The 27,333-nt window shown below is 40.5% G+C and overlaps 1 protein-coding gene across 1 annotated transcript; it reads left to right on the top strand.

The window, feature by feature from the left end:
* Positions 1-943: 943 nt before the first annotated feature.
* CEP152 (centrosomal protein 152) lies at positions 944-26,017 on the top strand. The gene is made up of 28 exons (XM_053465508.1): positions 944-1,044; positions 1,477-1,605; positions 2,532-2,638; positions 2,931-3,000; positions 3,088-3,402; positions 3,849-4,017; positions 4,091-4,231; positions 4,493-4,632; positions 4,747-4,947; positions 6,031-6,178; positions 6,608-6,699; positions 6,854-7,008; positions 7,574-7,784; positions 7,962-8,090; positions 9,186-9,316; positions 10,162-10,290; positions 10,807-10,942; positions 11,200-11,391; positions 11,622-11,873; positions 12,088-12,219; positions 12,917-13,528; positions 13,805-13,910; positions 14,295-14,486; positions 15,760-15,841; positions 17,697-17,800; positions 18,732-18,888; positions 18,982-19,085; positions 24,908-26,017. The coding sequence occupies exons 2-28, from the start codon at positions 1,513-1,515 to the stop codon at positions 25,789-25,791; spliced, it is 5,184 nt and encodes a 1,727-aa protein (XP_053321483.1). The 5' UTR covers positions 944-1,044; positions 1,477-1,512; the 3' UTR covers positions 25,792-26,017.
* The last annotated feature ends 1,316 nt before the right edge of the window (positions 26,018-27,333 follow it).

The following is a 27,333-nucleotide window of genomic DNA, read 5'->3' as shown; positions in this document are numbered from 1 at the left end:
TACCCGTTTCCTTGTGCTCCTTTCAAAAGAGATTGGGCAGAACATCTGGAAACCCCTGTCTGCCTGGAAGAGACAGAAGCAGTATAACTACCGTGTGTCTTGTTGCTGTGCTCAGTCTTGCCATGATGAATTACTATGGACAATACACGGTCTTCAGCAACCTCCCCTCACTAGTTTTACTGTTCCTCATCCAGTTTGATTCCTGGTACACAGCTGTTTCTCTTTCAGGTAATGATTATGTTTTAACCTACATATTAAATTGCTGATCATTAGCATATGTTAGGTGCACAATTAAAAAAAATTATACCAAACTATATTTGCTACCCTCACGTTCTGTAAGCGTTCCTAGAAGTATTGACACTGTTTTGATGGCAAAGGGCGGTCACACCAAATACTGATTTTAAAATTTTCTTCAGTCCATTCACTTTGTATTTTGTTAAATTGTAAAAATAAACTATTAACCTGTCTTTTTTTAAATTATTTTTTAAGCATTCTTACTTTACTGCATAGATAACTGATTTTCAGCTCTCCAAATATAATGACGGTATTGTTACCTCACATTAATTACTTAAATATTGTACAACGTATCCAGCTGAATGTTTTATTCAAATATGACCAGACCGGTGACTTTAGACACTATTTACAACCAAGTTACAGCATTTCAGAGAAGCCACGCCTCTTTAACGGACTCCCTCAGTATTGCCTTCCCGCCGCCTCTCCCGCCACTGCTCCGCCCATCCTGATATTTACTGAGGACTGTTGGTCGCTCTGTGTAATTTCACTTCCTCAGCGCCGACTAACCGAAGCAAAGGCAGTGTGTTAGCCCCGCCCTACAGCCAGTCAGATCACGCAAAGAGCGCGACGCACGAGAAATGTGAGTTTTCATTGGGTAAGACTTCTATCAATCTAACGATTGAGAGGGCGGGTTCCAAGTTTGACTGTTGAGAGGGAAGTAGTTGTATTGATGTTTGAGGCACCGTGAGCTGGCGGCGCACGCAGTTTTATATGAAGCTATTGAAAGAGCCGTAGCTGTCGGTTGTTCTGGTGAGTGTGTGCTAGTTTGGAGTAACCGGCCGCGTGGGCTTATTTAATGGCAGATTTCTTGTTATGGAGGTTTATTTAGGAGCCGTATCTTTCTTCCTGTACGGGGTCTTCGGTGTATGTTGTTTGTAACCCAACCTTATCGTTAAGACAAAGTGGGCAACTGTACTTAACCCCCCCCCGAGGTTTTTAAAGCATAAACGTCACCCCAGCCCATACTCCATGCTATTGTCTAAATGATCTAATAGTTTTCAGTGCTTTTAATTACTAGCTGTTTATGAGTTATAGAAAGGCTTAAGTGCTGAGAAAAGCGTGTGAATATTGCATGATCTTTACATATTAATGTACTATAATGTTCTGTACGCATTCACAGGGTGTTGGAATTTTACATAACAAAGTTTAACGTAAGTGTTTTTGTTTTTTCTTGTCTTGCAGATAAGACCCTGCAAATATTTTGCCGTATGACATAAAATGTCTATCGATTTTGATAGCGGAGCCTTACAGACTCAACATGATGATGACGATGAGGAATATGATAAAGAGGATTATGCCAGAGAGCAGGAGGTGAGCAAATGCTAAAGAATTGAGTTTGTAATGTGTTCTTAACTCGCTAGAGGCTATGCAATCTGCTCAGATTGTAAATTGTAGGTTATGAGCAAAAGGAAAGGGTATCGTGTGTCTGTTCTCGCCTTTCTGTAAAACCACATGAGGGATTAATGTACCATCTGCCACATATTTTTTTATATAAATGTATAGTATATGGATTCTTTATCTCTACAAAGGCTATCACACATAACAAAATCTTCCTGCGATGTGATTTTTTTTTTTTAAACATTTTTTATTCTACAGCATATGTTTCAGAATGAAATCTTCTCGACAAGCCATGCATTACGTTTGCAATATAATAATGAAATGGTGTACATGTATTGGAATTTATTATAGGATTTGCCATATTCTTGGGCTGTGTTATCAGTTTAAACTTTGCTGGGTTGCCCAGTAAATCATCCGATAAGTACCGGGTATTAGGGTAGCCAAGTTTATGTCCTATTTTAAGTTGTAATTTGCCATCCTGACATATTCACTAATATTACTGTCTGCCTTAACTCACTCCATAGTTTCACATAAACTTTGAATTATCTTTTGCCTCTTTTACCCATGATGTATCTCTAACTCATAATGTAAACGTATTAATGGGGCCCTCATCTGCCAACGTTCTTGGTAGGAACTTTGTATGAAAGTGCTATACGACTAGGTTATAATCTCACAGGGATGGTCCTCAACTCTTGTTTATTATTCGTGTGTTTTGTTAAGTACGAATTAACTATCCAATTTTTTCACTGTAGAGTGCTCGTTAAAGAATATGGGTTATTAGTGATACATTGTATACACATGGCAGAGAACAAATGCCTGTGGGGGCTGTCAGTCATAGTGCTTTAAATAACCAGCCATGTGTTTGGATGTTGACGGGTTATATTTTGTCTTTGTGTCAGCTACAACAGCTGTTAACTGATCTGCCCCATGACCTGCTTGATGACAGTTTATCATCTTCTCCTGAGCCCAACTACAGCGACTGCAGTGGCCATGAAATATCCGAACAGTAAGGATTCTTTATTGAGTTTGTTAAAAATGAATGTACGCATCTTAAAGACCCAATTTTCGCTAATTAGAGCTAAATGCTAAAGTAATCATTTGCTGTTGTCGACTCGCCAAAACAATATTATGTAAACGTATTGAAATTTCTCTACAGTTCCATCTCTTCAATAGATCTGTTTTGCCTCAAAGAGTGCATCACAGATCAAAATGTGTGAATGTGGATTAGAAACAAATTTTTTAAGTGTTTCTTTTTTAAATTAGCTTACTTATGTTAACTGTTTTTGTTTTTCCTCAAGAAATCCCCATTGGCGTCCTGATACTAGCTGGGGTCCTGCTGAAGAAATTCCCAATCCACAAAAGTTGCCTGTAAGTGTCAAGTGCTAAAAAAAAATCAGAACTAAATTAAATTTTATATAGGACCCAAAGAACTAAAAATCTATCTTCTGTCAACAGTATAGCAATGTTTATCCCGCTAACCAGTATTGCTCAGATTATGTGGGCAAACAAGGTGGAGACCAGATTCCTAATGGATGGCATACTCACAATGATGATGATGATGAAGAGACCATGTATGGAGAAAAATACAATTATTCAAAGGGCTGTGCAAATGATCAGTCTGCTGGAGAGGATTGTCATACGGAAAATCGTTTTGATGCGCCAGACCCTTGTTCAAATAGTGACTTGTACCATCTTCCAGAGGACTTCAAACCATACACTAATGGTCAGCAGGGTGAAAGTTTTCCTGACCACAATAAAGAAGCTTTCCAGGTTTGTTGCTACAATTGATAATTGATATTTATTAGAATACTATTTGAGAACAGTGTTATTGCTTATTCAAATGAATGGACTTATGAATGGACTTAAGATTTTGGGCACAAATATATATATATATATATATATATATATATATATTTCAATTATTTCCTAAATAGATGCTTGGCAGCAGAGTTGCGGTTTCATCTCTGAGTTCACTTTACATTATTAAAGGGTTAAATCCTTAGAGCTTCTGCTCAAAGAATAGCTCACATGAACCTGAACAATGCATATTGAAATCAGTGGTTTCTTGAAATCCGGCATACTAATAGGCCTATGCGTTATGCACGGTCAGCTCAATTGCAGATAAAATCAGCAGACGTTGGTTGTTATAATTTAATAATTTTGAGTGTCTGTGATGTGCTTTTTGCAAAATGTGGCTAATATTAGTTGTTTTGCAGAGATTTGTGACCCCTGAAGGAATAAACAACCAACCTACTGAGTCTATTCAAGTTTCGTACAATCCATACCAGTTGAATGTGACACGGAAAGATTTGTTAAAACTAGATCCAGGAAGGCGAGATGATCGCTTTGATGACCTGCAAAGAGAGTTCCTTGATACTGGTGAAAGTAAATATTGCTTTGTCGTATTTTATTTTTAACGCTATGATTCAAATCTGATTTATTTTCTTTTCTTTTTGAGGTTCTGCAGCCAATATGCAGTATGTACAACTTCAAGTGCTGTACAAAGCAAGAGGTAGACAGCTTCAAGAACTAAGCGAGAAGCTGGAAGAAAGTCAGCAGCAAATAAGATATCTGAATCATCAGCTTGCAATAATTAAAGGTAGTACCATTTTTGTGTTTATTTTGAGAGCACATGCAGTATTTGAAGAAAAACATGCATAAGATGTACTTGGTCAGGATATTATGTTGGCTCTGACAAATATTAAATATTAACCAATGTAAAATTGTCCCTTGTGTATACAATGTATCTATACTAAATCTAACACATTTAATTATAGTAAGATCTAAGTTTCATATCATAAATGTGTTGTGTTTTTATATATTTGTGCATGTAACTGCATAACATGTTTATCTTATTCAGATGAGAAGGACGGTTTGGCAATCAGCCTGCAGGAGTCTCAGACACTAATTCAGAATGGCAAGGAAATGGAAGTCCAGTTAAAAGGGCAGATGACTGCTCTGGAGAAAACCGTTGAGAGTTTAACATTGAATGATGATCAGGTCAGTGGTTTCATTAGGTTTTAAATGTTGGTTACATATATGCACATGTTTGAAAACGGAAAGGATTTTGTCACTTTGCTTATTGTTCAGTATATGTCATTGTTTGTCCCATAGCTGAGAAAGGAATTAAAAGTCGCCAAGGTAGCAATGGAGAGCATGCAGCAGCAGGTCCTGGACATGTGTCGTTCTGATTCAATACAACGAGCGAGAGACCAACATGAAGCGGTTGTGTCAGTGCTTACAAAAAAGCATGAAGAGCAAGTGTTCAGTCTCCAACAGAAGCTGGATAATGTTAACGCTGCCCTTCTACAACAGGTTTGGAAGCCATGGCTGTCTGTGCTTAACATTTTTGTATTACTAGATATTAAAATAGTTATCTAACAGCATGTGTTAAGGTTTCTGCTAGCTAGCCTAGAACCTTATTGTATTTTAAATTCTAGACTAGGGCAGCATTGTGAATAAATGAGCTCAATTCCAGTGCAAATTAGATTGCGTATTAGTATTAAACCTTTGAGGTGCAATTGTCAGCATTATTTGCATACACTTATATGGATGTTAACAAGGATGCACACATCTTTTGTGTATGTTCAGATAATTTGTGGATATATTAGCGGTATATTTGTGCAGTGTTCAATTTTGTGTCTTATTTGAAACAAACCCTAAATTTTTGTTGGCCTGTAAAGCCCAAAATATTGGATTATATATGGCCTCCATTGCTGCTGATCCTTATGGTTGCACATAGTTATTGCACATTACAGACATCATAGTATCCCGTTTTATCTTCCTAGTGGCACATTGAGAGAGTGTTCCATATACTTTACTTTTTCACTGGGCGTGAGCAATGGAATTGTTTATAAAAATATTCATACATACAAAATATTATCCTGGGTCGCAAAGAAAAAAACAATTAAATTATGTTGCTGTGGCATTACCTATAAACAATTCTGCAAGGTAAAGCGATTTAAAACAGTGCTTAATGTTTGCTTATATGACCTCCAGTTAGCCAGCAAGTCAGAAAACTGGCTGCAATACATTAAATGTTTGCTTCATTTGTCAGCGGGGCCTTAGACCACCGTTCATTATCCAAGCGACCAAATGGTCCACTACAACTACAGCCTCCAGTTTTTCAAGAAATGTGCCTTTTGTTATATGATTAATATATTTACTTCTTTTTAGTCCTAAACTCTATAGAGGTCTCTTCCCTTCATGTATTTCTAGCGAATGTGCGTTTATGGGAGACACATTGTGGAGGTAACCTTCCACGATACTGCATGCAAATCAGAGTGGTAGTTTGCTAGGAATAAATGTGTCTGAAAAGAGAATACATGTCTTTGTGAGTGCAAAAGTTTTTCTTATTCTAGCTTATAAATTAAGTACTAATTTTCTTGTTATCCACAGAAAGAATTATGCTCCAGATTAGAGACTCAAGTGAAGCAGGCTGAGCGAAAACAGGAAGAAAGCAAACTGGAAAAGACTGAAATAATAAACCGGCTGTCTAGGAGCTTAGAGGAAAGTCAGAAGCAGTGCGCTAATCTTTTACAGACAGGTAACACTATTTACTATTGTACAACTAAGACTCTTCAAGCTATCTGATAACTTTACATACAGGTTTTCATTCCTTTGATTACACTAATTATGAGTCTGAGTCTCCCATATTCGTGCCAGCTGGAGGATAATGGGAATTGTTGTTCAAGGGCATATAAAAGCTACAGGCTGTGTTCTTTTCCTGTCCCAAACTAAAATATAGTTTTGTAACGACATCCTTCAGGTTAAATTAATTTAAAAAAAACCAAACATTGCTGATATGACCATGGTAGTGCCTTAAATAGCTTGATTATGGTTGAGTTAATTCACTGGTATTTTGTGTTTTTACTTTTTTTTCTTTTAGGGGGGGCTTGTGGCTGTTTAGGAAATGCTGTTTATTATTGAAGCAGTAAATAAATAAATAAAAAAATTGTAATTAAATTTGCTTTAGGCTCTCTACAGGAAGCAACACAGTTACGGTTGCAGCTTCAACAGATACAATCTTCAAAAGCCATAAGCGATGGCATGAATAAAGCATTGCAGGTCAGTGAGTTATTTATTTATTTTTTTTTTTTTTATTTTTCCCCAGTAATTGTTTTTGCCTTATGGCTTGTGCTATTGAAATAAACTGGATGGTCTGGGATAAACCTGACTGGATATTATTTAGCTTTTTTTTACCTCCAATCATCTCCTTCAGGATGAAATAATTGAACTGAAGGAACAAATTACAATGTATGAATCTGCTGCGAATATGGGCGTTTTCATCAACAGTGTAGAACAAGAAGAACTGTCTGACTCGTATGTTGATCTGGGAATTAAAAAAGTGAACTGGCAAAAATCTCGTTTCCACAGGTATTTGTTACTCATGCGTAAGCATTTTTCTTCATCTTCTTGACAATTTTTTTTTTTTTTTTTTTTTTTTTTTTTGTGTGTACACTGTGTGTTAATCAAACTTGCTTTGCCAAAAGTGAAGCCAAATGTGTCAATACCTATCTGATCAGAGTTTATTTAAGCCAGACTTGTATTGCTCACATGTTGCCATTTTAAAGTAAAATTACTGGTTATGGCCAAAACAATTTATCAGAAAAAACATTTAATTGTACAACCTTTTTTATTCTGATGGACACCTTTTTAACATCTTGCCAAATGTTCTAAAAAAAAAAAAACAACAAAATAAAAAACTAGACGTATTAGAGCTGTAGAATAGTTGTTACTCCCAAAAACTACTTGAGTATAAATGTCTTGATGTTCCTATGTAAACTCATTACGTTCATTTTTTATCTTGTTTCATTCCAGAAAACATTACACAGTTAAATGTTATTTATGAGTATGTTTGTTTAAGTTCTGAACGGTTATCAAAATCAGTGCGATGTAATATGGATCATGTGTAGTGAGATCTGATATTTTGACTCTGCAGAGTAATGCACAATAATGGAACTAAGAAGGATCTCACTGGGGATGGGACAATTAATGAACTTAAAAGTGAGCTTGAACGTTGCTTAAATAGCAATAAATCCAAACGCCAGCAAATTATTCAGCTACAGTCTGATTTGAAGACATGCCATTTAAAGACCGAGGAACTGGAGAAGTCATTGGCAAGAGCAGAGAAAAAAGCTAGAGATTGTGAGGTAAGATTGTTGTTGGCCACCACTGTCTAGCCTCTAACACTGCTGGTTTGTTTGTCCTGAGATGTCCTAAATGTATAAGGTCTTTATACTGTTATTGGTTAAGGCACCATGGAGTACTTGAATTATGGTTGGCTTCAGGTGCGTTGTGTAGTGACCTGCTTTCCTATTGGCTTTCAGATCAGAACAGGTAGCTTGGAAAAGCAATTTGATCCAGAATTCCCATATGGTCAGGCATCAAGTGAAGCACTTAAAGAGGAAATTCAGAAACTTCAAAATGAGAAGCAGCTATTGCAACAAGAAGTTGAGGTATGATGCTTGCACTTTGTATTTTGTACAGCTACCCTAACAAGTATTTTCTCCACAATGGAGTGTTTACTGGTTTAATTCTTTAAAAATACACGTACTATCACTATATATCACTATAAACGTCACTGATATAGCAGGACTGGGCTTATTAACTAACCGGAAGTGGTCGCTTGAGTAATGGTTAAGACGACAGAAAACCTGAAAGGGCACAAGTAAATATTTGCAAAGCAATTTATGTATTCTTTATCCTGCTGCTCAATTTATTTTACGAAAGGGCCATTTGTTACCCTTGTCTTAACCTCTGTGGAACCTGGCTTTGGGGTGAGGAAGGAATCCTGTCACTGGTGTATTTGTAACTTAGTTAAAGCTCTTTATGCAGGTCTACTTGTACCTTTTTAACATTTATCACTAATATAAGTGTGAAACTTTTTCCCACATGGCTACAATTAATCTGCAACTCACTCCCCTACTCTCTTTACATTCTTTTCCTCATTTATCACCCCTTCCTTTTCTGGCTTACAAGACTCATGCTGTCCCATACCTCCTCGAACTCTCCCTCACGCTCCCTCCCAATACTTCAGAAAAATCTCAAAACCCACTTCAGAAAAGCATACCATCTTTGTGGCAACAAATACAACCCCCATGTAATCTCTCTCCTTCTCCATACCATGCATCTCCTCACATCATTCCCTCTAGTCTGTAAGCTTGCGAGCAGGGCCCTCTTTATGCATCAGTTTGTCTTGGTTTACCCTAGTTGTCTTACCCATTGAATACACTTATTGTATGAACTGTGGAGTGTTGGCGTTAAATAAATAGATAAAATAAATAATCTTTCTGTGAAAGTGGTAATCCATGAAGCTGGAGAGCTGGTTGAATGCGAAAACTGTTAGATGACATGTTAGCTAACCTGTTAATGTCTGCTACATTTGCCTGTTGGGGTTTGGAAAACTTGTCTCTTCCCCCCCCCATAATGTGATTGTTTTTTTCTTTAGGGTAGCCTATATTCCCACACTGTAAGTCTGCTTGATGTTACAGGATATAACTTCAGGAAATATTTTACTTACATTTTCTTCACTTGTACTTTTGTTATTCCAGAAGCATTTACTGTGTATTAAAGGACTTAGAGAAAATGAAGAGAAAATGAAAATGGCAAACCAAGAACTTTGCAATGAAATGAGAGGAATGATACAGGACTTTGACAGAGATAAACAGGAAGCCATACAGAGGTCAGCTTACATTTTTTTTATAATAGAAGCAAATTGTATTTTGTCTAAATTATTCCGTTTCCAAACCTATTTGCTTTTAAAACAAACTGTTTAAATTCTAAGCTTGTGAAACATAAGAAATACTCAAATGGGTACAATCGGTAATACTGCCTCAGCTTCTCCATCTCATGTGTACCGTCAATATAATGTGTGCTTTCTGGCCAGGAGGCACAGACGGGTCTACCTTTCTTGACAGCCAGTATAATAATTCCCTCGCTGTTCTGGTTCAGAAAGCAGCACTGTACCGTCTAAATCAATTTTTCAAACGCTCACCCCTGATCGTGACTGCATTACCTCTCCTGCAGCTTTCAGTTGCTGACCCTTTATCGTCTGCTCTATCATCATCGCTGTGTCAATCAAGACAGCACAACAAACACAAATCTGATATAGCAGGTTAACAAAAAATACATAGTTTTTAATATTTGGTGTAAAATATTTCCACTTGCTGTTCTTTTGCCAGTATGTATCGGTGTCCAGCTAACCCTCCTCCTTTAAAAGCTCTTGAGTAAGCTTCTAATCAGGAGTAAATAGTATATCAATTCTCAAAAAAAGTACAGCTGACCTTGCATATTGCAAACATCGCAAACAACTGCAACTTGCTCAAAGAAAACATGCTGCATTTTGGTGAAAGCCTCACATTAGGAAAGTTTTTTTTTTTTGTTTTTTTTTTGTTCCACACATCAGCATGTTGAGTTAAACAAGTTTATAAAAAGTTCAATTCACTAACCTATACAGTTTGTCTTTGTTGGCAATATTAAAACACTCCAAACAAGCGTGACATCAGAAGTGTTTACACATTATTACAGGTGTGAGAGGACATATGAACAGCACCATGAAGATATTAAGAAACATTTAGAAGTGGAGCTTTCAGAGGGATTTTCTTTGGAGAAGCAACAGTTGTGCCAGCACTATGAAGAGAGAATATCCCAGTTACAGTAAGGGGCTATTTGTTGATATATGTTGAAAAAAATCCAGCACAATGTTCCTAAGTGACACGCATGCCTGCTTAAGCATTATACAATGTGATGAGCGAACTGAAATAAGTAAGTGTCTCAGACATTGTTTGCAAGCAACACCAAAGGAGCCTCTCTAAACCTTATGTGGTGTTAGTTTAGAATGTGCCACTGAGCTCATTGCTCTTTGTCACTTACAGGCACGTTTTACCATAAGTGCTATAGCAGGGTTCTTAAAAGACCTGTTAAAAGATTGCTTGGAATGTGTGAAAACCAGTCATAAAGGGTATGAGTGTGTGTGTGTGTGTGTGTGTGTGTGTGTGTGTATGTATGTATATATATATATATATATATTTATTTTTATTATTTTTTTTATTCTGGAAAAGGATGATTGGATGCATCAAATATAGAGTACATTTACATTTTTCCTTCATGACTGTTTAAATATTCACATTCTGTATTTCGATGATGGTGATTTGATTTTTCATACCCAACTAGAGCCCAGATTAATGATATGACCCTTGAGATGACAGCCGTGCAGGAGTGCTACATAGCAGTTTGTAAAGAGAAGGATACTTTGGAAGATACTATACGAGAGAATCTAAAGAGAGACCTTCAAGTAAATGAAGAAAAGGTACTGTTTGTGCAGTTGACATATGAGCAGTGCCGTGCGGCGATCTGTTTTCTGAAAGATATGTAGTTTGGGACCTGGGGTGCCATGCTTGGCTTATACCAAACTAAGCACTGCCATTATAAGAACTCTCTACAGTAAGAATGCCTGTTCCAGCTCAACAGCACAGGGTATAGTTTCACATAGTTAAAAAGAAAATATTTCAGTGCTATGCAGTTATGTGATTAGCTTTTTTTCAATAAAGATTTGTTTGCTTTTAGCTCAGAGATAGAATACTAAAGGAGTCTGAAAAGTCTTTGGAAACCCTAAAAACAGAGCTTGAGGACAAATACCAATCAACTCTGTCAGAAGCAAAGGCTCAATGGCAGAGCGAAAAAGAAATAGAGCTGAAGCAACGTGTTGAGGCTCAAATGGTGTTGTCAAAAGAAAACTGGAGTAAGGAGCAGCAGCAGGTACAGAACGGTTTGCCTTTTCACTGACTTCTGTGTTGACTTATACAAAGATTCTACTTGGTGCTGTTTGTGGCTTTATCTTAAGGCATTGTCAAATTGGGAACAGTAGAACCATCAATTGTATTGTTATATCGGATAGTAATTGTATGTGTTTTTTTTTCCTGTTTATTTCATAAGAATTATTCATAATTTCCTATTTATGTCAGCATCTCTACTGTTTTGTTTTATAGATCACTGAAAAAACTGTACAAGATGTCGAAAATCAGTGGAGGCAAAAGCTTGATAAAGCTTTAGAAGATATCAAAGCTAAAGTGGTGCAAGATCTAGACAACCAGGCTGTTCAGACAGATGAGATCCTGAATGGAGATCTGACTGCGGAACTGAAGTCTAAACTCCAAGATGCTTTTCAAGACAAAGAAAGAGCTGTTCGGGAGGTCCGAAGGGAACTTGAAATGCAGCATCGTGAGGATATTGCTAAGCAGGTATTTGGTGAGACTACACTTGCTTCCGCAAGTTGATCAGTTTGAAGTATCTGAGCTATCATGGACACATCCATTGAAACAGATTAGCTTCAAACTTAAGCTAAACATTTTTTCCATGCACGATTGTGAAGATCTTGCAGATCTTGGTGAGATGTTTCAGATTTTCTATTGAAAATCTTGTTTAGAATTTTTATTTTTTCTTGCCATTTCATAGGTAGAGTTGGCTCTAACAAAAGCTCGTACTCGATGGGTGCACGAAATGACAAGCTTGTCTGAATACAAGGCAAATGTGAAACTTGAATATGAAAAATGGGAAAAACAGAAGGAACTTGATGTAAAAAAGCAGGTACTTTAGACTTCAAGTCGGTAATGCTGTCTGTTTTGGTCATGCAAGAGCCAATGTGCGGTTTACTAATTCGGTTTTATGTCTCCTTTTGAGATCCCCCTAAGCCTCTTGGATTCTTGCACATGGCACAGCATTCTGCAGTCATTCTCCCTCTTTTTCTGCTTTAACAACCCTAACCTAGATGGCCATGCTTTTGCCTCAACGTGGTGCCACTAGGTTCAATCCTGAACCTCCACTGCAGATACCACGCACTGCATAGTGTGTAAAAGCATAGGGTGGATTTTAATGACTCATTTAGACTGAGTATTTTATTATGCATTTTTACAAAACTGGGAAAAACACCTAGCTGTAGTAGAAGGTCCAGCTCTTGAAGCATCCAATAGGTGACAGGAATATGCATCCATTGAAATAACGGGGGAGTTTCTGCGCTTGCAGTGTTTGCAAAGCCAGCACTGGGTGTGCGTATATCACATTCAGGGAGATGTGGTTGGAAATTGGGGGATTCTGCAGAATATCCCCATGCGTTTCGAAAGACAACACAAAGTTTTCCTTTTTAAGAAAAACGCATCGACAAGATATAACGTTATTTGTCTATACGCAGGAATTTTAGATGTTAACTAAACATACGGTGTGTGTATATTGTCTCTATGTAGAAGGTTTGTCATTCTTTAATACATAATGTATGCATCTTTCTTAGATATCTGAAGCTATTACATCAGCTGAAGAAAACTGGAGAATTAGGGGTGATAATGATAACCTAAAGCAGAAGGAATTTGAGGAGAAGATGACACTTATGGAAAGGGAACTTGAGCAGAAAAGCAAGGAATACCAGGTGATGTTAAACGCTGAGCTTGCAAAAGCACATGCCCAGTGGGACAAAGAAAAACATGAGGACATTCAAAAAATCCAGGCCAAAAATGAAGCACATTATCGTGCATTTTTAGACACGCATCAGACTAAAATCAATGAAGTTCTTCTGTCAGCCAAAGAAGATTATGAGAAACAGAATAACAAGCTGGTAGCGCAAAAAGAGGCTGAAATGACAGATCGATTAAATCAAAGCTTTAAAAAATGGTCCTCTGAAGCAACACAGCGATTACGTGACCAAGAGGCTAATATTTTATCTGAAACGGATCTTATTTTGGGTGAAATCCACGATGAATTGGTTGAGAAACGTGTGAACGAGAGATTCAGCGTGTCAAGTACTTTAGACTCAAAATTCCTTGAGAAGCTGAGAAGTTGCCTTCAGAAAGCCATAAAAGATATTGTTTCCAAAGTTCTGACAAAGGCCAAGCTTGAATGGATTCAGGTAATTACCTATAACATCAAACCTTGGTAGGAAAGTCACTAAAATATTTTATGTTGAATACATTTTCTACTGGCGGTGTTATCGTCGAGTAATTTCACCTTTGTAACAAACTGAATAACTCAAAGAGGGTTTGTATCCAAAATTGTGTCTATAAATTTGTTTATAAGTCACTAATCCTAAATCATGATTAAATAATTTTGCAACCAAGTACTGACATAACGCAGATGCTGGTTTTGGTTGATAGGGTTTTGCTATAACCAGTGTTCTGTTTGTCAGACAAATCGCGAGCATAATGTGGCACCAAGTGAGCAGGAAAGATCTTCTGCAGAGAACAAAAGCAATCAAAGGATGACAAAGAGCCATTTGGAGAGGCTAAGCAATGGTAATATATAATGTATATGTTGTATATACAAATGTTTTTAATCGTCCAACAAACATTACATCATAAAAAATTAGATTTGCTCCAGATATTATGAGTGCAGATGACATAAGTCTCTTAACAGGCTGGCTGATTTGTCAATGTTGGCTTTTTTTTTGTATTGTCAATTGATTCGTGTCCATTCCATTTTGTAATGACTCTATGGGATTTGCTGGCTTTGTATGAATAAAGTGCAATGAAATCCCTGCTGCTATTTATGGTATTCCAGTCTCCTGTTAATTGAGTTTATATGTGGGGAAAAAGTTTGATTAGTACGTTGTGTTATGGTGGATTATTGACACCTTAGCCATGTTAAGAGCATTAATGATGGAATTTTGAATTTTGCAGGAAGCTCTCACACTTTGGCAAATGTTGAAAGAAAAGAGGACAGCCATGAATATAAATGCTGTGAGCTTTGCTCAAGACAAATTGACAAGTCCAAAAAAGAGTGTTATGAACTGCGGAGCAAACTGGACAAGGCGTGTCGGCATCTTCAACATGCTGTAAAGGAGCATAAGCTCAAGGCAGAGCAATTTAAAGGTTGGTGAGTCTTCTCAAATGTCACCAGCAGGCTTTTCCACCCTGACACTGGGTAATGTTAGGACACGGCACTGTTTCATATCTAATTTTTCATGGCTGTCTTGCTTTCCATGGAGCTTAATCAGTGGGACTGTGCTGCTATCTACACACTGAGACTCCTGCAATTTAAAGCCCACTTTGGGCACCTGTAATGAGGCGCCTGTGTGGCAGATGGGGTGCTAAACTTAAAGGTCTGTTCAGAACCTGAATATACAAACACAAAATAAGCGTGTTCCCTTCTGTATTTTTTTTTGCATTTGCAGCTTCTGACCAAAGCTTAGAATGTTCAAATCCAAATCTGGGTATATACATATAATTATACTTTGTATTTTTAACAAAACACATATGCTCACCTGCCACATCAAGGTTACCCCATTAGGAGAGTCCTAAAACTAAAATATGGTAAGGCTTCCAAGCCAAGCATTTGCCATGAGATATCCCTCATTTAACCCCATTTAACCTTTAATAGGGAGCTCAAACCAGCTTTGTTACAAAGTGAATGAGCACGGACACAATGGGTCCCCGTTTTAAGCAGTTATCCCTTTTCATTCATGTTAATACCACTAACAGTCTGGCACACAGATAACGGGCTATAAAACATCTCTTTACATTGTGATCCTGGTAAGAAAATAGGTTCAAAAATCTTTTCTCCACTAGTAAAGCGTGGAGATACATTTTATTGCAACTTCTGTCTTTTAAATTTATTAGAACCCAGACATTTAGTACACAACTTACTAAAAATGCTAGTTTTATCAGTTTCACACGTCATTTTTGGTAGTTATCCCTTTTATGCAGAGTATTTCTGTAGTTATGTCTTAAGCCATGGTGTGTACATCAAAATTGATAAAATAACATGCACATTTGCTTAAGAAAAAAAGTTGACAATATTCGCCAATGTGGGACGGTATGCTTCTTCCATGTACTTTTATGGCATAATTTCCAACCATTTATTTTGTGTATATGTGGATAGCTGGATTTCTAATGTTAAACATTTTCAGTGGTTTATTCCATTATTCTGAAAAACATATATTGAAAATTAGATCTTTGTTTTTGAGGGTTATAGTTTTTGGTTGCATTCTGTAGATATTTCTCTTATTGTTTCATATGAAGTGTTTTTCCAGATCTTTAGATTTTTGCTCTAGTTCTGAAATGTCTGGTTAACCACAATCCTAAAAGGTGTGTAATACAGTATGTATGTTGTACATAATGTGTGTATGACTTTTTTTTCCTTCAGAAAATGAAGCCAATATGAAGAAGCTAAGACAAGAAAAAGATGAGCTGCTTGAAGAAATAAAATCCATCCAAATTCAGAAAAGGTAATTCTAAGTAATGTATTATACTAATGGTGATATGTTTGTGATGCACTGATATAGGGCTGCAACTAACGATTATTTTAATAATCGATTAATCGGCCGATTATTTTTTCGATTAATCGATTAATCGGATAAAAAAAAACAATATGCAAATTTTTCGTTTATTTAAAAGAATTTAATGAACTGGATGTTAAAAAACAACTTAAAATTTACATTAACATTCTTATTTTGTTATGATGTAATAAAAAACAATATTTTCAAAGTACAAGAACCCAAACACAATATTTATGAAACAAAATAACCCCAAACATTCTGAAAAGAGGTGGACTATTACTGTTCAAGAAACTTTGCCCCAGCACTTTGCACTTTGCACCCAGCACTTTGCACCCAGCACTTTGCACCCAGCACTTTGCACCCAGCCCTGGCACTTTGCACCCAGCACTTTGCACCCAGCACTTTGCCCCAGCCCTGGCACTTTGCATCCAGCACTTTGCACCCAGCATTCAGCACTTTGCACCAGCACTTTGCACTTTGCACCCAGCCCTGGCACTTTGCATCCAGCACTTTGCACCCAGCATTCAGCACTTTGCACCAGCACTTTGCACTTTGCACCCAGCCCTGGCACTTTGCACCCAGCACTTTGCACCCAGCCCTGGCACTTTGCACCCAGCACTGGCACTTTGCACCCAGCACTTTGCACTGTGCCCCTGCACCCAGTCTCTAACTCTGCCCTGCACCCAGCCCTGCCCCCACATTCTGCCCTGCCCCCACACTCACACTCTGCCCTGCACCCACTCTGCCCTGCACCCACACTCACACCCTGCCCTGCATCCCCACCCCCACTCTGCCCTGCACCCAGTCTCCCACTCTGCTCTGCACCCACACTCACACCCTGCATCCCCACCCCCACTCTGCCCTGCACCCAGTCTCCTGCCCTGCACCCCCCACCCCCACTCTGCCCTGCACCCCCACCCCCACTCTGCCCTGCACCCCCACCCCCACTCTGCCCTGCACCCCCACCCCCACTCTGCCCTGCACCCACACTCACGAACCGCTCTGTGCGAATGGAGCCACTCGCACAGAGCGGTTCGCTCTGTGCGAATGGAGCCACTCGCACAGAGCGGTTCGCTCTGTGCGAATGGAGCCACTCGCACAGAGCGAACCGCTCTGTGCGAATGGAGCCACTCGCACAGAGCGAACCGCTCTGTGCGAATGGAGCCACTCGCACAGAGCGAACCGCTCTGTGCGAATGGAGCCACTCGCACAGAGCGAACCGCTCTGTGCGAATGGAGCCACTCGCACAGAGCGAACCGCTCTGTGCGAATGGAGCCACTCGCACAGAGCGAACCGCTCTGTGCGAGTGGAGCCACTCGCACAGAGCGAACCGCTCTGTGCGAGTGGAGCCACTCGCACAGAGCGAACCGCTCTGTGCGAGTGGAGCCACTCGCACAGAGCGAACCGCTCTGTGCGAGTGGAGCCACTCGCACAGAGCGAACCGCTCTGTGCGAGTGGCTCCATTCGCACAGAGCGATTCGCTCTGTGCGAGTGGCTCTGTGCGATCCGTGCACATAGACATGAAGAATACTTACCTCCGGAACGCGTCACATCCGTCACGTAGCTAGAAGGCGGAGACTGCAGAGCGTGTAGCAGAAGCGGGGAACGCTCGCGGAGGTAAGTAAAAGGAGCCGAGTGCTCCAACAACGAATTGATCACTCGATTAATCGATAACGGAAATCGTTATCGATGATTTCCGTTATCGATTATTATCGATTTTATCGATTCGTTGTTTCAGCTCTACACTGATATAGCATGCGCTGGAATGTCTTAATAATAGTGTATCTTTTTGGGTGTAATCTAGCTTGCCGCCAGAAGGAGGCTCTGAAAACAGCTGTGCTTTCTGCAGAGGAAACGCCTTAGAAGAAATGCGAGCTCAGTACATTAAAGCTGTAGACAAAATTAAAAGTGAGTACAAGGACCTTGGTTGGTACATTTGCAACACTCCTAGCCTTACTGCCACTGTGTTGTCTGGATTTTGTTATGTACAGCTTTATTTGTCTTTCTTGTGCATGTCAACCTTCTGTGCCGAATAAAAACGCCTATATATGTGTCTATGATATTAGAAATATTACCTACGTTTGGATGAACAAATTCTGCCCACAGATGTGTGTTTCTTATGGACTGCTTCATTCTATGTTGTAGTCATGTAACATAAGGGAATTAATGTTGTTTTTTGCCAGTTTGTGTTTAAAATGTACCTGCCTTTTCCGGGTCCTAAGTTACAGCTTGGTACAATAAATTTAATTATGAAATATTTACAAATTAGAAAAGCACAATGTGTGTGAGAGCTCCTTTTAAATTGAATTGTTTATAGCATTTTGGTACAATATAATGGGTCTTCATCAAGGCAGAAAAACAACTTTTATAAAGAACAGCTGCATTAGGTTGTTGGATTCTACCAAATATCAAACTGAATATATATTTTTTTTAGTAAGCTTTTTTTTTTTTTTTTTTTTTTTTTTTTTTGCACTCCTTAAATTAGTTTCTTGTTCCTGATGGAAAAATTCCTTTTGATCACATGACCTCAGCATTAATCAAATAACTGTGCGCATAATAGATTTTGAAAACCTGAGTTTTTGTGTGAAGATCTCCAGTCTTCATTATTAGAGATCAGCAACACACTATAAAAAAAATCTTGTGACTGTATACCAGTTCATGTATTTATTCACACACACACACACACACACACACACTCTGAAAATGTTAAATGTTCTAGTGTTATACTATGCATGACTTTTTTCACTTGCACCACACATAATATAGGTAGTTTTTTGTGGGGTTTTTTTTGCTTGGGGAATACACCTTTTTGACTTTTTTTTTTTCTTTTGACCAACAGATGATATGCTTCGTTACATTCACGAAAGTAAGGTGAGAGCAGCAGAGTTGTTGAAATCTGAGGTTTTAAGAGAGCGCCAAGAAACTGCTCGCAAAATGCGCAAATATTACTTGACCTGCCTACAACAACTCCTGAAGGATGATGGGAAGAATGAAGGGTAAGACCTTCATGTGAAAACAGATGTATTGCTTTAAATGGAATACTAATATAAAGTATATTGTTTTTACTAGCAATGTTTATTTATTTACAGTGCTGAAAAGAAAATAATGAATGCCGCAAGCAAACTTGCAACAATGGCCAAAGTTCTAGAAACCCCGATCTCTCAAAAATGCCAAAGTAAAAACTTGCGAACAGGTACAAGCAGCTTCACTTCCTGAATAAGTGCTTTCCAGAGTAAATGTTTTAATATAATATAATTACATTACTATTATAATATTTTTTTTCTATTACGGTTTATAATTTATTTCAAATGAGAGCCTTATATCCATAAACCTTTTGTTTGTTACAGTTCAGCTGGGCTAATATCAGAATTCTCCTGGCATTGTGCTCCGGTTTCTACACCACATGTGTGATTGCCTCGTTCCTCCTGTGGTTCATGCACTTACATTTACACATTTTTTGGGGGGGTTGTTTTGGGGGGGGTTTATTTTCTTTTTTCACGTTCATGGGACCTTTGGTCGCCTCTGCTCGCTAGGGGCCTTGTGCTCCGGTTTCTACACCACATGTGTGATTGCCTCTTTCCTCCTGTGGTGCTGAGAGGGACGGGGGAGAGTGCATTCAGTGATTATTGTCCCCCCCCCCCCCCTTTTTTTTTTTTTTTTTTTTTTTTTTTTTGTGTCCCCCCTTTTGCTGCCTCTCCTCCCTCTCTCTCTGCTCCTGCGAAGCAATTCTCTGGTCATCCGTTTGGTCGGTTAGGTGATTCGCCAAGAGGCCTCGCCTCCTGTTATATGTTCATTTACCTTGTTACCTGGGTTGTGTCCTATCTCTTGCCAGTAAATGCTACTGTGTCACGTTCTGTTCACATTGTTTTCCCTTTTGTTTCTTCATCTACCTGTGCGGGATCTACTTCTCGCTCGGCAGGTTATGGGTGGCGGCGGGATCCCCCTGCTCATTGTTCTTTTGACTTCTTCGGTCCGCCCTTGGGCGGTTGGTACTTCCCCCCTGCATCGGGAGTGTCCCATACTATTGGGGTGGTCGCGGTCGCTGTCCTACATTCCGTGGGGTGGCCCGTTTCCTGCCCGGTACTCACTCCAAGTGTTGTCTGTTCTTTTCCCCCGTCCCTCCCCTCCCCTTTCCTTGTAACCTTCGTCGTCCCCCCCCCTCCCCCTTTCCCCTCCTTTGGGGTTTCCTTTTTTTTTTTTTTTTTTTTTTTTTTTTTTTCCTTTCTCTCTCTCTTCTTTCCGGTACTCTCTCTCTATTTTATACTTCCCTCCTCTATGGCTCCTGTGCAGGCGCAGCGCCCCCCTTGTGTACGTCATGCCCTTACTGTCGTCTCCTATAACGTGAAGGGCCTTAACGTTCCAGAAAAACGCTCGCATTTGTTGCGGGATCTGAAATACCATAGGGCGTCTGTTGTCTATCTTCAGGAGACTCACTTTCGGTCGCCCAATGCACCTACCTTACTTAATGCCCATTATCCGATGGGGTTTTTCAGTAATTATGAGGGGTCTAAATCTAGAGGCGTCGCGGTTCTTTTTGATAAACATACACCATTTCTCGAGAAGGCTCATATGTCTGACCCTAATGGTCGGTTTCTTTTTGTCAAGGGCACTATCGCGGATTCTGTTTATACTTTTGCTAATGTGTATCTCCCTAATAGGCAGCAACACCGTTGCCTTTCTAAGATTCTGCGTCTATTACGCTCCTTCCAAGAGGGTCTCTTGATCCTGGGCGGCGATTTTAATGTGGCTCTTGAGCCCAGGTTGGATACTTCCGAAGGGCACTCCTGCACTCCCCCGCATGTCTCCCACAAAATGAAGGCTCTGCTTCATGATCTTCAGCTTGTGGATTGTTGGAGAGCGCTTCACCCCTGCGATAGGGACTACAGTTTTTTTTCTACGGCCAGGAGACTTTATACTCGACTTGATTATCTCTTTCTGCCGTACTACCATCTCCCCAAATTGCTGTCTGCCCGTTATGGTCTGATTACCTGGTCGGATCATGCTCCGTTGATTTTGTCTCTGTCCTCGGCGCTGACCCGTCCTGCAGCGGCGACGTGGCGCCTTAACGAATCACTTTTTACGGACCCGATAGTACAGACTGACACGCATTCCCTCCTGACTGACTATTTCGCGGACAACGCTACCCCGGACGTATCTCCTCTTACTGTGTGGGAGGCTCATAAATGCGTGGTGCGCGGTCATTTAATAAAGGTCGGATCTGAGCGCAAGAAAGCTGCTGAGTCGGCCATGGGGAAGCTCTACCGCGACATTGCGACTTTGGAACAGGCCCATAAAGATTCTCTTACTGATGAGGCCTTTCAGCAATTGGTTCTTTTGCGAAGGGACCTCTCTTCGTTGTTGGTCTCTAAAGCACGCCGCTCTTTTCTGAAGCTGAGGGCCCTTTATTATGAGCACGGGGATAAACCGGGTAAATATTTGGCTAGAGCCCTGAAAACTCGCTGCCGGCCATGTTATGTCCCTAAGATACGTTCGGCAGATGGTTCCCACCGCAGGCTTCCCAATGAGATTATGTCCGCCTTTAAGGACTATTATTCTAATCTCTATAATCTGTCTGGTTCCCGTTCGTCTGCTGATCAGGCTGCCCGGTCTGCTGCGATACGTGCTTATCTTTCTAGAACGCTGAGGAGGAAGTTGTCGGGGGAACAGGCGGATAGTATAGAAGCCCCTATCACTATAGCTGAACTGGGGGTGGCGGTTAAGGCGTCCAAGCTTGGGAAGTGCCCTGGCCCAGACGGGCTCCCTTTGCTTTACTACCGGAAGCTGTTAGATGTCCTGGGGCCGCAGATGGTGTGCTCCTTTAATTCTATCTTGGAGGGGAGGGATATTCATCCGCACACCTTGATGGCTAACATCTCCCTGATCCCCAAAGAGGGCAAGGATTTGGAACAATGCAGTAGTTTCCGCCCCATTTCCCTGCTTAACGCAGACCTTAAATTGTTTTCCAAAATTTTGGCCACGCGTATGCAACGGTTTATCCCGTACCTGGTCCATCCTGATCAGACGGGTTTCACTCCGGGACGCGAATCCCGGGATAGTACGCTTAGGGCGGTGAATTTAATGCATTACGCAATCTCCTCCAGGACTGAAACCATCCTCCTGTCAACAGATGCTGAAAAAGCCTTTGACAGGTTGGATTGGTCCTTTATGTTTGCGGTCTTGGATCATATGGGGTTTGGTCCAAATATGCAGCGCTGGGTCTCCTCCCTTTATTCCCGCCCCTCGGCCCGGGTGCGCGTTAATGGAGTGTTAACTGACTCCTTCTCTATCACGAATGGGACCAGGCAGGGCTGTCCGCTCTCCCCCTTACTGTTTATTCTTTCTTTGGAACCTTTCATGGAGTCCGTCCGGCAGAACGGGGATATTCGGGGCCTATTAGTTGGTAACGTCATGCACAAGGTCCTGGGTTACGCCGATGACTTACTATTTGTTATCACGCAGCCGCGGCTCACGCTCCCGGTTATCCTCCGTGAGTTCAGGGAATACGGGGACTTGGCTAATCTCAAAATTAATACTTCGAAATCTGAGATCCTGAATCTTAATGTGGCTACGCATGACGCTCTGCATTTGCGTTCGAGCTTCCCCTTCAAATGGTGTGGGGAAAAGCTGAGGTATTTGGGGGTCTGGCTTACGCGAGACCTGTCAGAGCTTTATCGCCATAATTTCCCTCCCTTGTTGTCTACTATTCAGAAGGACCTCGACGCATGGTCTCCTCAACATATTTCATGGTTTGGGAGGATTAATACGCTCAAAATGACTATCCTGCCTAAGCTTTTGTTTTTATTTCAGTCTCTCCCGATAGAGATCCCCCGGGCCTTTTTTGCTTCGGTACGTTCCCTGTTTTTGCGTTTCATATGGTCTCGTGGGCGCCCTCGTATCCAGTTTGCGACCTTGTGCAGGCCTAAGTTGAGTGGAGGCGCGGGTCTGCCGGACCCCCGCCTGTACTTTCAGGCTTGCCACCTCTTGCGGGCCCTGGAGTGGTCCCACCGTCCTGCACACAAGTTGTGGGTTGGCATTGAGGCCCAGGCAATTTCTGTGCCCCTGCATCATCTCCTGTGGTTGCCGCGCCATCATTCCCGAGCTTTTGCCCGCACCCACCCGTTTGTGAAAGCTACGCTTCTCACGTTACACTCGCTGCATTTATCACACTCTCTGACGACGTATCCCTCACCCCTGACGCCCATTAGAAATAATCCTGACTTCCCGCAGGGACAGGCTGCTGGCCCTTTTTTGTCTACCACGTTGACGGACAGGGCTCCTATTTCCGACTTCTTACTTGATGGCAGGTTGAGGCCGTTGGATGCGATCATACCGGGCAGGTTGCCCTCCACTCTCGATAAATTTCACTACTGTCAATTGCTGAGTTTCTTCACTAAATCGGCTCGCAAACATACCATGACGCGTGCTCTTACTAATTTTGAGCTCCTGTGCACTGGCTCCTCCCTCCCTCCGCATGGTGTTTCGTTGTTATATCAACTTCTTTTGCGGACGCAACTCATTGTCCCGCTGCGCTTTCAAGGCTTCTGGGAGCAGCTACTGCAAGTCTCTCTAAGCCCGAATGACTGGGACAAGATTTTTCTCCTTACCCATAAGAGCTCACGTAGTACTAAGTTGCAAGAAACCTCGTACAAGCTCCTGACACGCTGGTATAGGTCCCCTGATGTTCTCCATGCTGCCTTCCCGGATGTACCTGATACGTGTTGGAGGTGTGGCTCCGCGGTAGGGACACTTTTTCATTTATGGTGGGAGTGCCCGAGGATTGTTCCATTCTGGCGTCAGATCCATTCGCTCATGCCCCGGTTCACGGACCGTCAGGTGCCGTTTTCGCCAGCCTTTTTCCTTTTGCATCATACTGACCAATCGGTCTCTAGCTATAGGAAGTCGATAGTGCCTCACCTTTTAAACGCAGCGAAAGCCTTAATCCCGCTTCACTGGAAGGATCCTCTGCCACCTTCGTTTCGGGAGTGGGTCCTGAAGGTGGAGCATATGAGGTCTCTGGAGGAGTTAGCCATGTCCTCTGATGATCAAAGTGAGAGGTATCGGAAGACGTGGTATTATTGGCTGGAATATGTTGGGAGCTCCGACGTTCGAGCCCTGTTGCATGAGTGAGGGGTCGTTTCCGGGGTGGGGCGCTGTGCTGGTTTCTGGGAGCACCCTTCCCCCCCTACCCCCCCCCTTTTTTTTTTTTTTTTTTTTTTTTTTTCTCTTCTTCTTCTCTCTTCTCTCTCTCTTTCCTGTTTACCTTCTCGTCTCCCTTTTTGTGTGCCATCCTTCCCCGTGTCCTTCCCTTGTTTTGTCAGGGATGTTACATCTCTGCGCCCCCTCGCTTTCCTCCATCTTGTCCTATTTTGATTGGCCCCTGAGGCCCTCTATTCGGCCTATTGTTTATGCCAGGGTGGATGTATGCTGCCGCGATTTTATTGCCCATGTACGCATATATTGCTTTACTTTTGGTATGCAATGTGTTATATTTCCTGCATTATTTTTGCCGCTGTGCATGCCCTGTGCTCGACAATGCTGGCCCACTGCGTTGGGCTTTATTTCTGCCTGTGCTCTGTGGACTTATGGACCCCTCTCCCCATCCCTTTTTTCTTTTGTCTTCCCTCCCCACTTATCTCCTGTTCTGTTGTTCTGATAAAACAATAAACATATATTTACAAAATAAAGAATTCTCCTGGCATATACATAACATTTCAGAAAACGTGTTGGCCCTTTTTATATGTATTTTTTTATATACATGAAGCGTTAGGGGGTTTGATGCACTCGCCTTTGCAGACATATATGGTCTAATTCAGCATCAGCTTTGCACAGATTAATTATATTGTGAGTGTTTTTCTTGTGTGCCACGTTTGACAAGTTCTAATCTAACTGCATAAGAGGTGATGTGGCTTAAGAAGAAAATCTCTGGATGTAATGATGCGTCTACCTAATGTTGATTAGTTTATGATGTTTATGCAACAAAATCTTCTACTGAATATATTTTATGTATTTTGTTAGCATTGGAGCAAGAAAAAGATGATTCGCTGAAAAGTGTTCAAGGCTGGACAAACCACAGACGAAAAGACCAACATATAGAGCAAAACACAATGAACGAGTTAATCAAAAAGCATGCCAGAGAGAAGACCAGTGGGGGCGATGTCAATGATGCTGAGGAACCACCTGCCACCAAAAACGACAATGCTTCAAGGAAGCTTGATATGGATCACCCAGACCCCAAAAATCTCCACATGGGTGTCTTACATTCTGTGGCTTCTCCGTTCCCCAATCAAACATCTTCAGAAAAAGCACACGTTTTTAGCTGTTCTGATTCCAAAGCACAGTGCGTTCAGGGAACATATCATGGTCACGGCGAACCATCTTTTTTACAAGACGTTAAAGATTATCGCTTTTGTGATGAACCAAAGACTAAATTGGATAAACAAAGGTTTGACCTTCAGGAAACCCCTGTGCGAGATGAAAATGCAAGTAACGAATGGAGCTGTGTCAGCAGTAAAGGGCCGATTCCGTCACAGTCTGCACAGTGTTCGTTAAATAGCTTTAATGTGCCGCCGCATATCTCTAATACTCTTGAGAATTTTACCGCATCAGGTTTATGTTCTCTTGTGCAGGGAATTCATGATCCAGTTGGCAGGGAATATGAAGGTCAGCATTACTCTGCACGCACAGTAAAAAGAAAAGATCAAAATCCTGGTACACAGCATTCTATTAACGTGGGACTCCATCTTCCATCTGTTGAGAACTGTCCAGAATCTAAGCTATATTTGGATGTAGGTCGTGGCAGTAAACTACTTTCAAGGAAACTCCTGAAGAATTTTGCATCTCCTCAACAGGACAGTGGATTTGATAGCCCATTTACTAACTTTGATAGCTTCAACGAATAAATGGAATTTCACTGTGGCAAGTTCATTTCTGCCGAGTTGGGCTTTAAAAACTGTGTAGCTATCAAAACGAACAGAATATTTATAACATTAATATTGTGTGACATATTTGTTATGAAGAAACTTTTCCTCTACCTGTATGTGTATGATCTGTGTGTTAAGACTTATTTTTATATGTATATTTATGATTGTTTTTATTTATAGATTTTTTTATTAAAGATTTGTTATAAATTTAGTTTAGTCCACTTTGTTGGATGCAGCCTTTTCAGTCTTTTTCATTTACTTTGACTACTCAGCTAGTTCTTCGACTTCAGCACACTAGCATTGCACTCGTAATTGTGTTAAATTGCATTTTTTTTCACTTGCAATAATTAAACATACATTTCAGTAGTCTTTTATGCCTTGTTCGGCAGCAATCCATGGCCTTTCTAATGTGTTTTTTTTTTTTTTTACGTTAAACGAGCGTTGATTAGCAGTGAGCTGAAAATTGTTATCAAATTATTCCCTGACCCGGACTGGCCTGTCGGTTTCTTTTAGAGAATGCTATATTTGCTCAATTAATGCAATTTGCGCAACTCATTGTTTTGCTAGTAAATTGTTTAGCACTGTACTGATAATGTTCAGGAATATGAAGCAGACAGTGGGTGCCCACAGATGTCGCATATATTAGTGGCAAGTCTCATGCTTTTTATACTTTTTTTTTTTTTTTTTTTCTCTAGTGCATGTGTGTGTCTTTAACACATTCATTATAATCTTTTAAGTTATAACGAAAGCATTGCCCTAATGTAACAATTACAACTTAAGCTACCCCTCTGTGTCTTAAAACACCAGAATATACATCTAGTTCTTTCTTTACATAACCAGGGCATAAGCAGCTTGAAGTAATGTAAGCTTTCTGCCTTCTCTCTCAATTTGAGAACATGCTCAAAAAAAAAAAAAAAAAAAATCCAATGGAAGTTTTTTTTTTTTGTTGTTGTTGCCAGCCCCTTATATAGCCCACTTGGTACTTTTGCATTTTATTTTGTTGTTAATGTTGGGTACTTCTGAATATGCCGTCCACATTTTATGCTAGCATGAAAAAAGTTATGGAGGGGAGCTGGTTTAAATACCCTGACATTGCACATTAAATTGAGTTTTCGGTTTAGGGTAAAACAGACTTAGAGTTGGCCCTGGTGGAGGTTTAAACAAAGGGTCCGCCAAAGGCAGAACATTGAGGTACAGCCAGAAGGCTGAAATCAGAATTTTCCAGCAGAAGGTTTTCCCAGGCTTTTTTCCTTACTGCTTCCTAATGTTATTTCATCCAGCCTCTTCTTTAGATGCGTTAATCTTTGCCAGTTACGCTTTGCTTTCATTACAATTAAATAGATAAGCCCTTAATCAGGAAAAAAAGAAACAGTGATTTTTTTTTTTTTTTATTTATTTTTTTTTGAATGCAAAAATGTTCATTCCATGTCCCTCTAATCTGCACATGTGTTAATTAAAATGTCCTTTTTTTTTATTTGCAGAAATTTTGGCAAGCACATTCTTAAGCAGAACTTGTATAGA

The sequence above is a fragment of the Spea bombifrons genome, chromosome 4 (assembly GCF_027358695.1).
Source record: "Spea bombifrons isolate aSpeBom1 chromosome 4, aSpeBom1.2.pri, whole genome shotgun sequence".
NCBI lineage: Eukaryota > Metazoa > Chordata > Amphibia > Anura > Pelobatidae > Spea > Spea bombifrons.
The sequence above is the reverse complement of the archived record's forward strand: the minus strand, read 5'-3'. Positions and strand labels throughout refer to the sequence as shown.

Excerpts from the sequence above, each read along its gene's own strand:
- CEP152 (XM_053465508.1), top strand. The coding sequence starts at position 1,513 with ATGTCTATCGATTTTGATAGCGGAGCCTTACAGACTCAACATGATGAT. Across the intron at positions 6,700-6,853 it reads GCATGAATAAAGCATTGCAG|GATGAAATAATTGAACTGAA; the intron begins GTCAGTGAGTTA and ends CATCTCCTTCAG. Across the intron at positions 17,801-18,731 it reads AGCTGTAGACAAAATTAAAA|ATGATATGCTTCGTTACATT; the intron begins GTGAGTACAAGG and ends TTTGACCAACAG.